This window comes from Lithobates pipiens, unplaced genomic scaffold (assembly GCF_037356315.1).
Source record: "Lithobates pipiens isolate NorthernLeopardFrog02 unplaced genomic scaffold, aLitPip1_a1.2 Scaffold_18, whole genome shotgun sequence".
In the NCBI taxonomy this organism is placed as follows: Eukaryota; Metazoa; Chordata; class Amphibia; order Anura; family Ranidae; genus Lithobates; species Lithobates pipiens.
Genome location: NW_027507758.1, coordinates 16462398 through 16479285, shown reverse-complemented (window position 1 = coordinate 16479285; position 16888 = coordinate 16462398). Strand labels below are relative to the sequence as shown.

Sequence of the window (16888 nt, the reverse complement as noted above, 5' to 3'; positions counted from 1 at the left end):
ACCGCGTTGTCGGATAATCCGACTGTGTGTGGGCTCCATCGGACTGTTTCCGTCGGAATATCCGACGGACAAAGTTTTAGAGCTGGGCTATAAAACTTTCCGACAACATGATCCGATCTGACTTTTTCCGATTGTGTGTAGAGAATTCTGATCGGACAAAGTGCCACGCATGCTCAGATCAAATTCCTAGACCAAACCTACTAGCCTGAACGTAGTCCCGTCGTAACAAAATAACGTCATCACGTTACGTACGATCGGATTTTCCGACAACTTTGTCCGATCGTGTGTATGCAACACAAGTTTCGGACAAAATCCGACGGATTTTGTTGTCGGAATGTCCGACCGTGTGTACAAGGGCTAACCCTTAGGCCGCGTACACACGCGCGGACTGTTTGCCCAACCTTGTTCGTCAAACAGTTTCGGCAAACAGTCCGCTCAAAATTTGCATGAGCGGACTTGCCCACACACGAGCGGACTGTTTCAACGAACTGTTTGCCAAACAGTCCGCTCAACTTTTGAAATGAACGGACTCGCCCACGTAAGGCGGAGGCAAATCCGCCCATTTCGAGCGCGTGTACAGGTAGGCGGGGCCCGCGAAGGAGACGTCGCGGGCTCCGCCGCCTGGAATGGGCTTAAAGGGGAACCCCAACGCCGAAAAAAATCGGCGTGGGGGTTCCCCCAAAGTCCACACCAGACCCTTGTCCGAGCACGCTACCCGGCCGGCCAGGAAAGGGGGGCGAGCGAGCGCGCCCCCCCTCCTGAGCCGTACCAGGCCGCGTGCCCTCAACATGGGGGGTGCCTTGGGGAAGGGGGGGGGCCGCGCGGCCCCCCCCACCCCAAAGCACCTTGTCCCCATGTTGATGAGGACAAGGGCCTCTTCCCGACAACCCTGGCCGTTGGTTGTCGGGGTCTGCGGGCGGGGGGCTTATCGGAATCCGGGAGCCCCCTTTAAGAAGGGGGCCCCCGGATACCGGCCCCCCACCCTATGTGAATGAGTATGGGGTACAATGTACCCCTACCCATTCACCTGTGAAATAAAGTACAAAAAAAAACACAACACAGGGAAAAAATATTTTATTGCACAGCTCCGGGGGTCTTCCGTCTTCGGGGGTCTTCTCGCCGGACTCCTCCGCTATGTGTGTGTAGCTCTTTTACTAGCGGAGGAGTCCGGCTTTCTTCCTCCCCGCCGCCGGCCTCTTCTCCCGACTTCGGGGGTCTTGTCCCCCTCTTCGGTTCTTCTGCCGGGCCACCGCGCCTTCTTGTAGCTCTTTTACAGGCGGTGGCCCGGTCTTCTGTCGCCGCTGTCGTCGCCGTCGCCGCCGCCGCCGCCTTCCGTTCTTGTTCTTCTTGTTCTTCTTCTTCTTCTCCTGGAGATGTTGACTCGACGAGCTCTCCGGCCGGAATGCCAGAGCCGCGCTGTGCGGTCACTTATATAGTGACAATGGGGCGGTGTCACATGGTATATGTCACATGGGTTGGTCACATGGTGACCCCGCCCCCTTACGATGTCATAGTCCCCATGTGACATCAACCCATGTGACCAACCCATGTGACATATACCATGTGACACCGCCCCATTGTCACTATATAAGTGACCGCACAGCACGGCTCTGGCATTCCGGCCGGAGAGCTCGTCGAGTCAACATCTCCAGGAGAAGAAGAAGAAGAACAAGAAGAAGAACAAGAACGGAAGGCGGCGGCGGCGGCGACGGCGACGACAGCGGCGACAGAAGACCGGGCCACCGCCTGCAAAAGAGCTACAAGAAGGCGCGGTGGCCCGGCAGAAGAACCGAAGAGGGGGACAAGACCCCCGAAGTCGGGAGAAGAGGCCGGCGGCGGGGAGGAAGAAAGCCGGACTCCTCCGCTAGTAAAAGAGCTACACACACATAGCGGAGGAGTCCGGCGAGAAGACCCCCGAAGACGGAAGACCCCCGGAGCTGTGCAATAAAATATTTTTTCCCTGTGTTGTGTTTTTTTTTGTACTTTATTTCACAGGTGAATGGGTAGGGGTACATTGTACCCCATACTCATTCACATAGGGTGGGGGGCCGGTATCCGGGGGCCCCCTTCTTAAAGGGGGCTCCCGGATTCCGATAAGCCCCCCGCCCGCAGACCCCGACAACCAACGGCCAGGGTTGTCGGGAAGAGGCCCTTGTCCTCATCAACATGGGGACAAGGTGCTTTGGGGTGGGGGGGGCCGCGCGGCCCCCCCCCTTCCCCAAGGCACCCCCCATGTTGAGGGCACGCGGCCTGGTACGGCTCAGGAGGGGGGGCGCGCTCGCTCGCCCCCCTTTCCTGGCCGGCCGGGTAGCGTGCTCGGACAAGGGTCTGGTGTGGACTTTGGGGGAACCCCCACGCCGATTTTTTTCGGCGTTGGGGTTCCCCTTTAAGCCCATTCCAGGCGGCGGAGCCCGCGACGTCTCCTTCGCGGGCCCCGCCTACCTGTACACGCGCTCGAAATGGGCGGACTTTCCGAGCGGGAACAGTCCGCTCATTTCGAAAGTACAGTGGACAGGCCCACACACGGGCGGACTGTTCGCTCAAACACAGTTTCAGCGGACAGTTTTTCGGAATTTCCGAAAGACTTTGTCCGTCCAACTGTCCGCTGAAACTGTCCGCTGAAAGCCCACACACGAGCGGACTGTCCGCCCAAACACTGTTCAGCGGACAAGGTTGGGCGAACAGTCCGCCCGTGTGTACGCGGCCTAACCCTTCTCTAAACCTAAACCTAACCTGTAAAAAAATAAAAATGATATATAAAAATATATCTTAAAACAAAAATAAAGAAATAATAAAAAAAAAAAAAAAAAAGCTAAAAAATATACAATGCAACGCAACAATGCAACATTTGATAAAACAGATGATATTTTTGTCTATTGCCTAGTAAAAAAAATGGCAAAGCTCAAAAACACTGCACAAAAGTGATCAAAAACATGCATAAAAACGTGCAAGAAAGCACCTGAACAAATACTCAAAAGCGACTCAGCCTTAGGAATGGTGGGCCAAAAGGTTCGGTGGGTGGGTGAGATCAGAAAATGGGGGTACCACATTCAACAGTATCAACATTATCAAGGATAACAAAGAAATAGTAATAAGTAAAAATAACAACAATAGGGCAACGATAAGGCACTATTCTTCCCACTGACACCAGTGATGGGGCACTATTCCTTGCCCTGATATAAACAATGCAGCACTATTTCTCCCACTGACACCAGCGATGGGGCACTATTTCTTACCCTAATTCCAATTCATGTGTAAATCACAAGACTGGCTAAGCAGCGTTCTCAAACATCTGGCCGGTAACCGGTTTCACATTTATTTTAGCTCTTTGGCTCTTCTTTGGCCGCAGTCCAGGTTGGAGAATCATTTTCCGCTCTCTGCTCGCAGATGTGTAGTCAGCGGTGTGTGGGGAGATGGGCGGCCGCGCTCTTGGACTGAATTACGCTTTGCACCGCTATTATCTGGGCGCGCGGCAAACCTGCTGTCAATGAAATTAATATTTGACTGCAAACAGAACAAATAGAGAGACGGGCAAAAACAAACACCTCCGACAGTGAATGTCATGTTTATCCCGCACCCCTCACCGGAAAAAAAAATAAAAATCAATGGGCGCTCGATGACTGGCGCCCCTGGTTGCGCGTATCGCCCAATAATTCCGTCGCCGCGTATCAATACCTAAGGCCACACCTGACTTGTAATTCCTTGTCGGTCACTGACCTGCCATCTCTCCTCACTGACCTTCTCGAAATAAGAGTCGATGACCTTTCGCTGTATAATATCACCGGAGCCGGAAGCCTGCGTCTCCATCACACGCCGAATCTTTAGTCAAGTGAAATTTATTACTTGTGACGGGCGAGCACACATTACACAGGTCGCTGTACTTTTTTTTTATATATATATTTTTTGTTTAACTACAGCCTTTCAAAGCAGGTTATATGAGAGATGAAGAATGCACAGGGATTATTTATTTTCTTCTAAATGCTCAACGCAGGGAACGATAGAGAAATCTGTTCAGTGCCGCCAAGAGCCACTAATGGCCTTGAAAGAGGATGCATTGTTCTTGTATGAGGGTTCTGTAGCATCCTTGTGCCAACCACGCCGCCGTGCCTCACACAATGGACCAAGGCTGACTGCATCTAAGAAAGACCTTTGGCATGTTCTTCTTCATGGAAAAGATCATACACCACACCGCATGCCATGTCTTTGAGCTTTTACATAGTTACATAGTCTAGTTGAAAAAAAAGACACAAGGCCATCCAATTCAACCAGATGGATAGGATTTGTAGCATCTAAAGACATTATTTACAGAAACAAAGACCAAGAGGTCCATCAAGTCCGCAACCTTTGCCCTTTTTTTTTCGATATAGGTCTATGATTGATCTCAAGCATGTTTACAATCACTTATGCCCTGTACACGCGACCGGACTTTCCAGCAGACTAGGTCCGACGGACTTCCCACCGGAATTCCAGCGGAGATCCAATGAACTTTCCGAACGAATGGACTTGCCTACACTTGCTATCGAGCACGAGTAGCGAGATGTACAGTACTCTTCAGCCGAGAACCAGCGCGATAGGATCGCCCTGGAAACATTCTCGTGGGGAGGTGCTGTAGCTGCCCTTGCGTCGTATTTGGTCCGTCGGACCAGCATACAGACGAACGGGTTTTCCACTAGGAACTGGGTCTGGCGGAGTTCCGGCGGGAAAATGTAAAACATGTTCTATTTCTATTGTCCAACGGATGCTGTCAAAAAGTCCGGTCGTGTGTACGTGTTTACTGAATGACTACCTCTGCTGGACATGTAGTTTAAGCATCAGCTACTACTTCTGTAAAATAATACTTTCTAAGATTAGCTTGAACTTTCCTCCTTCTAGTTTGAGGTCATGTATACTAGACATGATCTTGGCTTCACATCGAAAAATTCTGCCCTCCTGGCCTCATTCACACTTCACGTATTTAAAGGTTTTAGTTATGTGCGTTCTTTCCCTTTTCTTACAGATTGTACATAGTAAGTTCCTGCAGTTTCTCCTAAAATGTTTTATACCCCAGACCTTTCACCAATTTTGTTGCTCATCTCTGGACTTTTTTGTAAGTGAGGTCTCCAGAAATGGACACAGTATTCTATCTATATAGAGGAATCCGGACCTCTTCCTACAGTTGGAGATCCCTCTAGTGATATAAAGATCTATAAAGAGGAATAATGACCTCTTTCCTCCTGCTGGTGATTCCTCTAGTGATATGAAGACCTATATAAAGGAATCAGGACCTCCTTCCTCCTGCTGGTGACCTCTCTAGTGATAATAAAGGTCTAAACTGAGAAATCCGGACCTCTTCGTTCCTACTGGTGACCCTTCTAGAAATGACTAAAGACCTATATAGAGGAATCAGGACCTCCTTCCTCCTGCTGGTGTCCCCTCTAGTGATATAAAGATCTATATAGAGGAATGAGGACCTCCTTTCTCCTGCTGGTGACCCCTCTAGTGATATAAAAATCTATATAGAGGAATCAGGACCTCCTTCCTCCTGCTGGTGACCCCCCTAGTGATATAAAGATCTATATAGAGCAATCAGGACCTCCTTTCTCCTGCTGGTGATCTCTCTAGTGATATAAAAATCTATATAGAGGAATCAGGACCTCCTTCCTCCTGCTGGTGACCCCCCTAGTGATATAAAGATCTATATAGAGCAATCAGGACCTCCTTTCTCCTGCTGGTGATCCCTCTAGTGATATAAAGATCTGTATAGAGGTATCAGAACATCCTTCATCCTGCTGGTGATCCTTCTAGTGATATAAAAATCTAGATAGAGGATTCCGGGCCTCCTTCCTCCTGTTGGTGATCCCGGTAGTGATAATAAAGTAAGGTGACCAGATTTTTTAAATGAAATCCGGGACATATTTTTTTTTTTTACTAGTAATGGCGGCAATTGGCAACTCTCTACCCGTCACCACCCACCTCACAGCCTGTCAAGTCTTACTCTCCGGGCCCTGGGTACTACTGGGTGAGGAGCGGAGGAAGATCGCTCCACCAGGGAAGGCAAGGAGATGGGCAGGTGGCTGGCCTGGACTTGAGCCAAGGCAGAAGAAGAACATACGAGCAGGAGCAGAACGGGCATGCACCCGAAACTGAATAAATATTCTCTCCGCTCTGACCAGCACATGATCACCAGAAAGGGGCACAGAATAACTACCATAATCCTATTAGTACTAAAGCTAGTAGGAACGTCAGAGCGGGGGGGGGGGGGGGGGTGTAATTCAGATATTTTATTTTTTTATTCTGCACCGACTGTCTTTGAAATTGCCTCAGCCCCTGTCCAATTCCAATCCGGGGACAAAACCTGGGACAGACTTGGTTCGGGGACAGTGTCCTCAATCCGGGAACTGTCCCCGGGGATGTCTGGTCACCCTATAATAAAGGTCTAAACTGAGGAATCCGGACCTCTTATTTCCTACTGGTGACCATTCTAGAGATGACTAAAGATCTATAAAAGGAAATCATGACCTCCTTCCTCCTACTGGTGATCCCTCTAGTGATGGTAACCAGGAATTCTATTCACTTTCCCCAATGCCTAGCCACACTATTTGTTCATTTTACAATCATCTGAAATGGGCACCCCCAAATCTTCTTTCCTCTATAGTTGTAGCCAATACTGTACCTCCAATATTGAACTCTATTAGCCCTTGTACACACGGTCGGAGATTCCAACGGAATGTGTCCTATCGGACCGTTTTGTCGGATATTCCAACTGTGTGTGGTCTCCATCGGACTGTTTCCATCGGAATATCCGACGGACCAAGTTTTCCAACTTGCCGGTAAAATTTTCCCACAAAATGCTCCTATCGGACATACTCCGATCATGTGTAGCCTACTCCGACGGACAAAGTGCCACGCATGCTCAGATCAAATTCCTAGACCAAAGCTATTGGCTACCAGCGTGAACATAGTCCCGTCGTAACAAAATAACGTCATCACGTTATGTACAGCCGGATTTTCCGACAACTGAGTCCGACCGTGTGTATGCAACATCACTTCCGGACCTCTTCGGAATTACTCCGAATGGATTTGGTTGTCGGAATCTCCGACCGTGTGTACAAGGACTTAGAGGGTTCTTTAGCCCTTTTGTATATTTGTTTGCAATTAGATACATTACACTGCAGTTTCCAATGCTCTGACCAATGTTTCAGCAATGCCAAATATCTTCAGGTATATCAACCCTGTTGCACACCTTAAGCCCCATACACACTATCAGTTTTTCTGCTGAGTTTTTCCTTCAGGTTTACCAAAACCATGTAGTAGAAGGGCCTGGCTGATTGCATACACATTGAAACTCCTAAGGTTTGACCTCATACTACATGGTTTTGGTAAATCTGAAGGAAAAACTCAGCAGAAAAACTGATAGTGTGTATGGGGCTTTAGTGTCATCAGCCAAATAAGACACACCTTGCCTACCAAGGGCAAAACTGGCATTTTCCTATTCATCTGCCTGTATCTTTGATCTAATTATCATTTCAACTTTTTTTTATTTATTTTTTTTACTATATAATAGTTCTGATTATATATCTTTGAAATTCAGGGTTTTTTTGTATACATTTTTAGCTTTTGCCATGCTAAATTTCTCTTTATGCCTCCAACTATCTAGTTTAGCTTTGGGTTATAGGCACGTGATGACTCTCTGGGGGGACTGCGACTTTCATCACACCCCGTCGACACTCTGTAGCGTCTTATATGGCCCAACAACCATGCAGGTCTTACCGGTTTCCAGTCCAGTCTGTATTTTGTTACTGGATCCACTGCGCTTGGGTCTTTCTGGGTCCACTGGATCAAATATGAGTAGTTCCTAGACTGCTTGTTGGATTCAATGGGGTTTAGGGTGTCGTAGTAGAATTCTGGGCTGAAGGCTTTGCCTGGAAATAAGAAACAGAATATGTTTGGACAAGGAACAGAGGCATATGTTACACAAATCAGAAACTGTAGGGTTTGCTGCAAAGGAACCAGCTCTACGTACCCCCCCCCCCCCCCCCCCCCAGAGGACTGGGGGATCGCAACTTTCAGACTATGTCAAGTGAATAAAACCTCTTCACTCTACTTTCTTGACCTTAGGTCAGTTATAGAATAAGATAGCCACATTAGAACAGAAAATAACAAGGGAACCTTGAGGTGTTTCTTCCCAAGGTTCCCCTTTGTAGATATCTGTTCATATTATCCTGTAAAGTGACACTACTGTTGTAGGTCAAGAAGATGGTGGGTGGAGGACATTCCTTGTTCATTGGTAGGTTTATTGTGGAAAAATGTCTACACAACTAAATAGATATCAACAAGGGAACCTTGATGTGTTCCATGTGAAGGTTTCTTTATTCATATCTGTTCATCTGTGCCTTTATTTCTCTACAATAAACCTAGAGACAAGCAAAGAGAATTAACCACCAAATGTCCTTTACCTGTCATCGTCTTGATCTACAGCAGATGTATCACTTTATAGAAAAAATATAGTGGTGGTTAAAACAGAACTCCAGAAAAAATAAAATAAAAAAATCATCTTAATACATTCATCGTGTGTATTCTTCTTGAATCGTGCCGTGCTTTGTGTATTTCTTCTTGATCCTTGCAATAATTCGGTCTGAAAACTTTGCCTCTGTGCAGAAGCTTCCTGTTATGCCTCATACACACGGTCGGAAATTCCGACGGAAAAAGTCAGATCGGATTATGTTGTCGGAAAATCCAATCGTGTGTGGGCTCTATCGGACTTTTTCCGTCGGAATTTCCGACGGAAAAAGTTTGAGGGCTGGATCTAAAATTTTCCAAAATCCAAAATTATATCCAAAATCCAATCTGACTTTTTCCGATCGTGTGTAGAGAATTCCGACGCACAAAGTGCTGGCTACTGGCATCTACGTAGTCCCGTCGTACGTTTTGTATGTCACCTCGTTCCGAACGATCAGATTTTCCGACAACTTTGTGCGACCGTGTGTATGCAACACAAGTTTGGCCCAAAATCCGTCTGAAAAAAATCAGATGGATTTTGTGGTCGGAATGTCCGACCGTGTGTTTGGGGCATAATAAAGCCTGGTCATTGCTGCTGTCTTTCCTTGTGCAGGTTGACTGGTCTTGTCTCTGCCCCTCCTGTAGTTTTCTGCAGGCAGCCTCTAGTGGGTGGAGCCTACTGGGACCCTCCCACAGCTATGCCCTCTCTCTCCTTGTGCAGGTTGACTGGTCTTGTCTCCGCCCCTCCTGTAGTTTTCTGCAGGCGGCCTCTAGTGGGTGGAGCCTACTGGGACCCTCCCACAGCTATGCCCTCTCTCTCCTTGTGCAGGTTGACTGGTCTTGTCTCCGCCCCTCCTGTAGTTTTCTGCAGGCGGCCTCTAGTGGGTGGAGCCTACTGGGACCCTCCCACAGCTATGCCCTCTCTCTCCTTGTGCAGGGTGACTGGTCTTATCCCGTCCCCTCCTGTAGATTTCTACAGGCAGCCTGTAGTGAGTGGAGTCTGATTGATCCCCCCCCCCGCGTTCACCTTTTTTCTCCCTGCACCGGCCATGCATAGTTATGATGTGACTCCTATGTTTAAATGCTAATATCTGGGTTTAGAAAGGCATTTCGTGTCCAAAAAGGCTCCTAAAAAAAGAGTTCTGTGCAGTTTCTTTAAAGCTTAACCACTTAAGGACCAGGCCTCTTTTTCAGACTCGGTGTTTACATGTTTAAAACATTTTTTTTTTTGCTAGAAAATTGTCTTTTTTTATTTGTTTTGTAAAAAATAAAAATCGCAGAGGTGATCAAATACCACCAAAAGAAAGCTCTATTTGTGGGAACAAAATGATAAAAAAAATTGTTTGGGTACAGTGTAGCACAACCGCGCAAATGCCATTCAAATTGCGACAGCGCTGAATGCTGAAAATTGGCCTGGGCAGGAAGGTGTATAAGTGCTCTGGTATTGAAGTGGTTAAAGATTCAAATGAAGCATCAAAAACACATCAAAAAAGCACGTTGAAGTGACATGCGCTTTAACGTGTGTTGAGGTTCAAGCAAGTGTACAGGAGCCCTTAAAGTGTAACCAAAACCAACCCTTTTTTTTAGTTTTGGGTGGAGTGGAGAGGAATTAAAACTTTGGTCAGCTTTTATTGCTGTCTGTCCCCCCATTAAGGAGATCCACCCTTTTTATTTGTCTGGTTTACCATTATTATTGAAAGTGAAAGGAAAATCCCAAATTTTGAGTTGACACCAAAACAGTAATAGAGGGTAAATCTTCCAATGGGGACACTAGTTCTTGTCACCCTGGTGGAACCCTGGGATTTCTGTTTTAGGTATGGGACAGGAAGTGAATGGAAATCCCCCCAAAGGGACACAGAAATATATTTTTTTCCAGGGGTTATAACCCTCTCTTATGCCGCGTACACACAAGCGAATTGTCCGGCGTACTAAGTCCGCCGAAACGCATTTCACCGGACATTTCGATCGTGTGTGGGCTTCAGCGGACTTTTCCAGCGTAAAGTCCGGCGGACTTAGAAAGTATTTTTGCACTCCAATCTTTCCGCCGGACTTGGGTTTCAGCGGACAATACGTTCGTGAGTATGCTAGTCCGGTGGACTAAGAATGACGCATGCTCAGAAGCAAGTACGAAAAAAGGAAGCTATTGGCTACTGGCTATTGAACTTCCTTTTTCTAGTCCCGTCGTGCGTGCTGTACGTCATCGCGCTAGCAAACGCCGGGCTTTCTGTGTGTCCGTGTGTGGTCAAGTCCGTTCGGTAGAAAGTCCGCCGGACTATCCGCCGGATTGTTTGCCGGACTAAGTACGCCGGACAATTCGCTTGCGTGTATGCGGCATTACGCTATCCAAAACAAGAACACAACATTTTCCCATTTAGATGCACTTTATCGAGGTATATGATGGAATTAGACATGCAACTATCTTCTGGTACTATGGACTTTTCTATGCTGTAGTATAATGAAGTGCTGTATGGGAAAAGGTAAAAACAAGGCAGAAGACCAAAGCGTCAAGAGTTGGCAACATCTATAGACCTAATTTGTCCTGTTTCTGGCCAATATTACACTGCTGTGTCATCTGTGGTCTCCTAATTGTGGTTGGACTCTACCACCCACAGGCAAAAAAACTCTCCCAAATCTCTGTTGAGTCATTCATCCAATTGGCTAAGAGTTTTGGGTATTGCCAAATCATGCAATGGTTACAATAGCCACCCCCTGTCTGTGACCAGCCTAGTATTTTGTCAGGAACAATCTCTACTCAGAACACTGCAATAAAATATGTGGGTGAGAACCTGGACTGAAGCTGAGGAACCAAAGAATTTAACGAAGCCAGCATTATCCTGGCTAGGTAAAAATCCATCTTCTAAAGAAGGAAGACAGAGCGGCCTCTCCACTCACCGGTCACCTGGAAGACACATGTGTCCGAGCCTACGTCGTTAGAGATGTTGCATTCGTAGGTGCCGCTGGTCTCCGGGCTCATGCTTGGTATATTGTACTCAGAATATTCTTGCTGTTCTACAGAGGGAACGAGAAGGTTTCGGTTGAACCTCCAGACGGAGGTGGCCACTTTCACCGGGCTCCCTTTCAGCATGTTGCACCGCAGCGGCACACTGTGCCTCATCGCCTGCCGGATGTCCAGAAACTTTGGCTCCACCACCGGGGCAACTGAAAGAGATCGGGGAAACGTACAGAAATCGTGAATTCATATTCTACAATAAGAAAAAAGTCAACAAGTAAAATAAATAAAATTCATCTCTGATTTTGTTCAACATCTGTCCATTTAATTTAATTCTGCATCATTTTTATCAATGACAGATTGGGCAGTGCTCTCTGGGCTCCCTGTCAAATGTCAATTAGACATGTGCCAAAAAATGTGTTCGTTTTTGTTTCATTCGTTTTTTTTTTGTTTTTTTTTTGGGTCATTCGCTATGATCACATTTAGTAAATTCATACATTCGTACATTCGTAAATTCGTACATTCACACATTCGTACATTAGTAAATTCGTACATTCGCACATTCGTACATTAGTAAATTCGTACATTCGCACATTTGTAAATTCGTACATTCGTAAATGAGAAAATTCGTAAATTTGGAAATTTGAAATTCGAAAAACCCGAAAATTAGAAAATCTGAAATAGTAACTAACTATTAAATTATAGGTATGGTAATTTCCTTTCAAATTTGGCAGTTAGTGAACGTAACGATAATAACGAATGGCCTAAAAAAAACAAAAAACGGAATTAAACGAAAACTAACAAATTTTTCGGCAGTGCATATGTCTATACTTCACTGCTTTTCTTGTTGTTGTAACAAATTTCATACACATTACTTATCACCACAAAATGATACTTGGTTCTGTATTCTCTATATGGGGAGGTACTGGGGGGTGGATAGAGGGTGGAACCAAGGAATGGTGCTTAGAGGTGGGTAGGGGGCAGAACCAAGGGATGGTGCTCAGAGGTGGGTAGGGGGCAGGAACCAAGGCATGGTGCTCAGAGGTGGGTAGCGGGTGGAACCAAGGGATGGGGCTCAGAGGTGGGTAGGGGGTGAAACCAAGGGATGGTGCTCAAAGGTGGGTAGGGTGTGGAATCAAGGGATGGTGCTCAGAGGTGGGTAGGGTGTGGAATCAAGGGATGGTGCTCAGAGGTGGGTAGGGGGTGGAACCAAGGGATGGTGCTCAGAGGTGTGTAGGGGTAGAACCAAGGCATGGTGCTCAGAGGTGTGTAGGGGTAGAACCAAGGCATGGTGCTCAGAGGTGGGTAGGGGAGCGGGACCAAGGCATGGTGCTTAGAGGTGGGTAGGGGTTGGAACCAAGGGATGGTGCTTAGAGGTAGGTAGGGGATGAAACCAAGGGATGGTGCTCAGAGGTGGGTAGGGGGTGGAACCAAGGGATGGTGCTTAGAAGTGGGTAGGGGGTGAAACCAAGGGATGGTGCTCAAAGGTGGGTAGGGGGTGGAACCAAGGGATGGTGCTCAGAGGTGGGTAGGGGGTGGAACCAAGGGATGGTGCTCAGAGGTGGGTAGGGGGTAGAACCAAGGAATGGTGCTCATATGTGTGTAGGGGGTGGAACCCAGGGATGGTGTTCAGAGGTGGGTAAGGGGTGGAACCAAGGGATGGTGCTCAAAAGTGGGTACGGGGTGGAGACCAGAAGTAATTTAGAAGGGGGGGGTTCCTGCACCTATCCTCTGAGCAAAAATAAAGCCCTGTTCTGCTCTGGACCAGCAACAAGGTACAACACACAAAGGTGAGTATAAATTTTAGGCATTCCACTCAAACCTGCATTACTTTTTCTGAGCGGAATGAATGATAAGGGCAGTGCTTGCTGTGACGTTGACGTTACAATTTCTAATAACTTGTAGGACTAGAGACCCATTGCCTCCCCAGCTGGTCATCACCGGACTAGTGCAATAAATGGCGATGTCTCATCTGAGTTACGGCACGGCGGTGTCCTGTGCGTTATGGTGTCATGTTTGTATGCCCTGATATACGGCGTTAATAGCAAGCTCTCAGCGGAGAGGTGAAGGTGGTCAGCTTCTAATGCACTCGCATCTCCTGACCTCCCCGGATTCTCGAACGGCTTCATCTTCCAGCTCCGCCGCGGCTTCCCAGCAGCTGGAGGACTCATGCTGCCTTAGCGCAGGGGTCTCCATTACTCATGTCTGCGCCGTACGGTGAACTCCGGAATAAACCTCTGCCAGAGGCCGCGCTATTAAAAACATCCATTATATCATAGACGGAGAGAAGGCCTCCGCGCTCTCCCTCTTGGTTATTGCACCAATAAAAAGTGTTTTCTGTTATTAGGACAGTTTGGGAAGAACGCCTAATATCAGCAAAAATGCCATTTTTATTTAAGGCCTCTTGGCGCTCGCCCACTGGGCCGAATGAGATGTGCACCGCCGAAAATCGGCACCATGCTTTTATTCTAACCAACCTCTCTGTCCGCTCAAACACCCGCAGACACTGAAATTCAGCATAGGACCACACAAAGCAACCATTTCTTTGGTGCCAGGTGATGCTTGGCGGAAGCCCCCCCCCCCCCATGTACCATTATACTCCATGCAGTCTGGGGTTGACTTCCAAAATCTCACTCCTTTGTTTAACCACTTCAGCCGCGGAAGGATTTACCCCCTTCCTGACCAGGCCATTTTTTCAGATACGGCACTGCGTCGCTTTAACTGACAATTGCGCGGCCCTGCGGCACTGTACCCAAACAAAATTGATGTCCTTTTTTTACCACAAATAGAGCTTTCTTTTTGGTGGCATTTGATCACCTCTGCTGTTTTTATTTTTTGCGCTACAAACAAAAAAACTGTAAAGTGATGCCCTCAATCTGAAAGGTATATAGAAATAGGCAGGGGCGGACTGACCATACGGCCACTCGGGCACTGCCCGAGGGACCCAGGCCACTAGGGGGCCCCATCAAGGTTGCCAGCCTCAGTAAAACCAGGGACAGTATGTAACAATCTGTGGTTTTTTTTTTTACATCTGTCTCTGAAATGTCCCTTACCACCATCCTTTTGGTCTAAAAATCCTGAGATTATAGTTGTCCCACCTTTCCAGTACCTTCACAGCCAATAGAAATATGTCTGTGTATACTGTGTATACATGTATGTGTATAGTGTGTGATTGTATACTGTGTGTGTGTATACTGTGTGGCCCCATAATCTCTGATTGCCTGGGGGCCCCATAATCTCCTATTGCCCGGGGGCCCCATGAGTTGTCAGTCCACCCCCTGGAAATAGGGGCAGGTACCATCATCCTTGAGTTTAAAGTGGTGAAGGAATAGGGGACGTCAGGAGATACTCCAAAAGATGCCCCATGACAATTAGGAATTATTTATGGAATATCTCGGTACCCAGGGAATGGACAATTGAGTATAAAAAAATCGTATTTTATTATAAAGAACACAAATTGAAACACATAAATACAAGAAATTTATAAAAAAAATGGTTGCATACTGTGACAGAATAGTACAGACTAAACCGTGTGAGGCCCACAATATAGAGGAGCCTCAAAAGATGTAGATCCAAAGCAACATGTTTCGCAAAATTATGCGCTTCTTCAGGAGGAGTTGACCTTAAACACATCAATGGGATCCCAAAATGAGGGTCACTGGCGGCACAATGAGGGTCACCGGCGGCACAATTTGAGGCACCCTGAATAGGTAATTCCCCCCCGCGGTGAACACGGGGGCACTGAAAAGATGCAGTAACCAATACATGGCACATGAAGAGTAGAGCACCCAGGGATCAGGAACAAGATTTAAAAGATAATGATGCAGAAAGGATGGGTAGGTGGGTCACAAACTGGATCCAACATTCAAAGCAAACTTAAATCTAACACCCGTAAGCTTAACGTTGCAGGGGAATTACCTATTGGCAGTGCTTTGAATGCTGGATCCTGTGAAATTTTGCCAAAATTTTGGGCGCAGTGGGTGCAGACCACACCGAGTGACACCCGCCAGAGGGGTGACACCAGCGGCAGACTAATCTGGGCCGCTCTGATGCCCCCTGAAAAGCCGCACCACTTCTGCCACAGATATGCAGGGCCTGTGGAAAACCTGTGGCTCCATCCACCTGCTGCTCTCCTCCCCTCCTCTGATGACTGCTCCGTTCTCTGCGGGTAACAACCAGCTTGGGAGCTGCGGCTTTCCTGGAAGGAGGGGATCCCCAAACTGCTCCGTCCACCTCTAGCATGCCTGAGCAGCATGACACTCCTCCCTTCTCCTGCCCCTTTCTCTCCCTGCCCGTGTGCTCCGTTTGTGAGGGGAATGTGCAGGGGGGAGCAGGAAAATGAAACAAGCCTACAGCCACTGACTGAGCCAGTGAGCCCCTGGGAACCATCCAAGTGAGTGAGCACTGACCAGACCCTGCCCCCCTCTCCCCCTGTCCCCCGCTCTCTCCCCCTGCCCTCTTTCTCTCTCTTTCACCCTGCTCTCTCTCCCCCTCCCTGCCTCCCTCTCTCTCTCTCCTTGCCCCCCATCTCCCCCTGCCCCCTTTCTCCCCGTCCCCCTCTCTCTCTCACCCTGCCCCCTCTCTCTTTCCTTGCTCTCTCTACCCCTCCTTGCCCCCACTCTCTCTCTTTCACCCTGCTCTCTCTCCCCCTCCCTGCCTCCCTCTCTCTCTCTCTCTCCTTGCCCCCCATCTCCCCCTGCCCCCTTTCTCCCCATCCCCCTCTCTCTCTCCCTGCCCCCTCTCTCTTTCCCTGCTCTCTCTCCCCCTCCCTGCCCCCCCTCTCTCTCTTTCACCCTGCTCTCTCTCCCCCTCCCTGCCTCCCTCTCTCTCTCTCCTTGCCCCCATCTCCCCCTTTCTCCCCGTCCCCCTCTCTTTCTCCCTGCCCCCTCTCTCTTTGCCTGCTCTCTCCCTCCCCCTTTCTTTCTCCCCCTCCCTGCCTCCCCCTCTCTCTCTCCCTGCCCCCCTCTATCCCTGCTCCCCCCTTCTCTCTCCCTACTGCCCTCTCTCTCTCCCCCTCTCTCTCTGCCCCCTCTCTCCTTCTGCCCTCTCTCTCTGTCGCCCCTCTCTCTCTCCTGCAGGTTGCAAAAATGATTGAGGGGAAAAGGGGGGAGGGGGTTGGACACCATGTTTTACCGCACCAGGTGACACCACTGCAAGGACCTTCGACACCGGATCACCGGAGATTATTTTAACGGAAGGATTGACTTTTGAAACAATATTAACATGTTAAAGCTGCTGAGATGGCGATCGACTTTAAACTTGTTACATCCCGGATGATCGAACGTGTTACTACAGAAATAATTTCGTTCAACCAAAGTCTCCGTGCAATTAAATAAAGCTTAACACAAAAAATAGAAAATCCAGTCCCAGAATCCGACCCGGGGGCGCTCGCCGCATCGATTTTCTTTTTTTTTTTATACAGCGGCAAATTTTGGAGAGATTTATCAACGTTATCCATCA

At 48.1% G+C, this 16888-nt stretch overlaps 1 protein-coding gene across 1 annotated transcript in view; it reads right to left on the bottom strand.

Annotated features, from left to right (window-relative positions):
* Positions 1-16888, bottom strand: part of MDGA1 (MAM domain containing glycosylphosphatidylinositol anchor 1) — a 487363-nt gene that overhangs the window by 148584 nt on the left and 321891 nt on the right. Inside the window, exons 9-10 of the mRNA XM_077485391.1 lie at positions 11371-11637; positions 7750-7901 (exon numbers count right to left, since the gene is read on the bottom strand). Of these exons, the coding sequence (XP_077341517.1) occupies positions 7750-7901; positions 11371-11637 (419 nt within the window). The remainder of the gene's footprint in view (positions 1-7749; positions 7902-11370; positions 11638-16888) is intronic.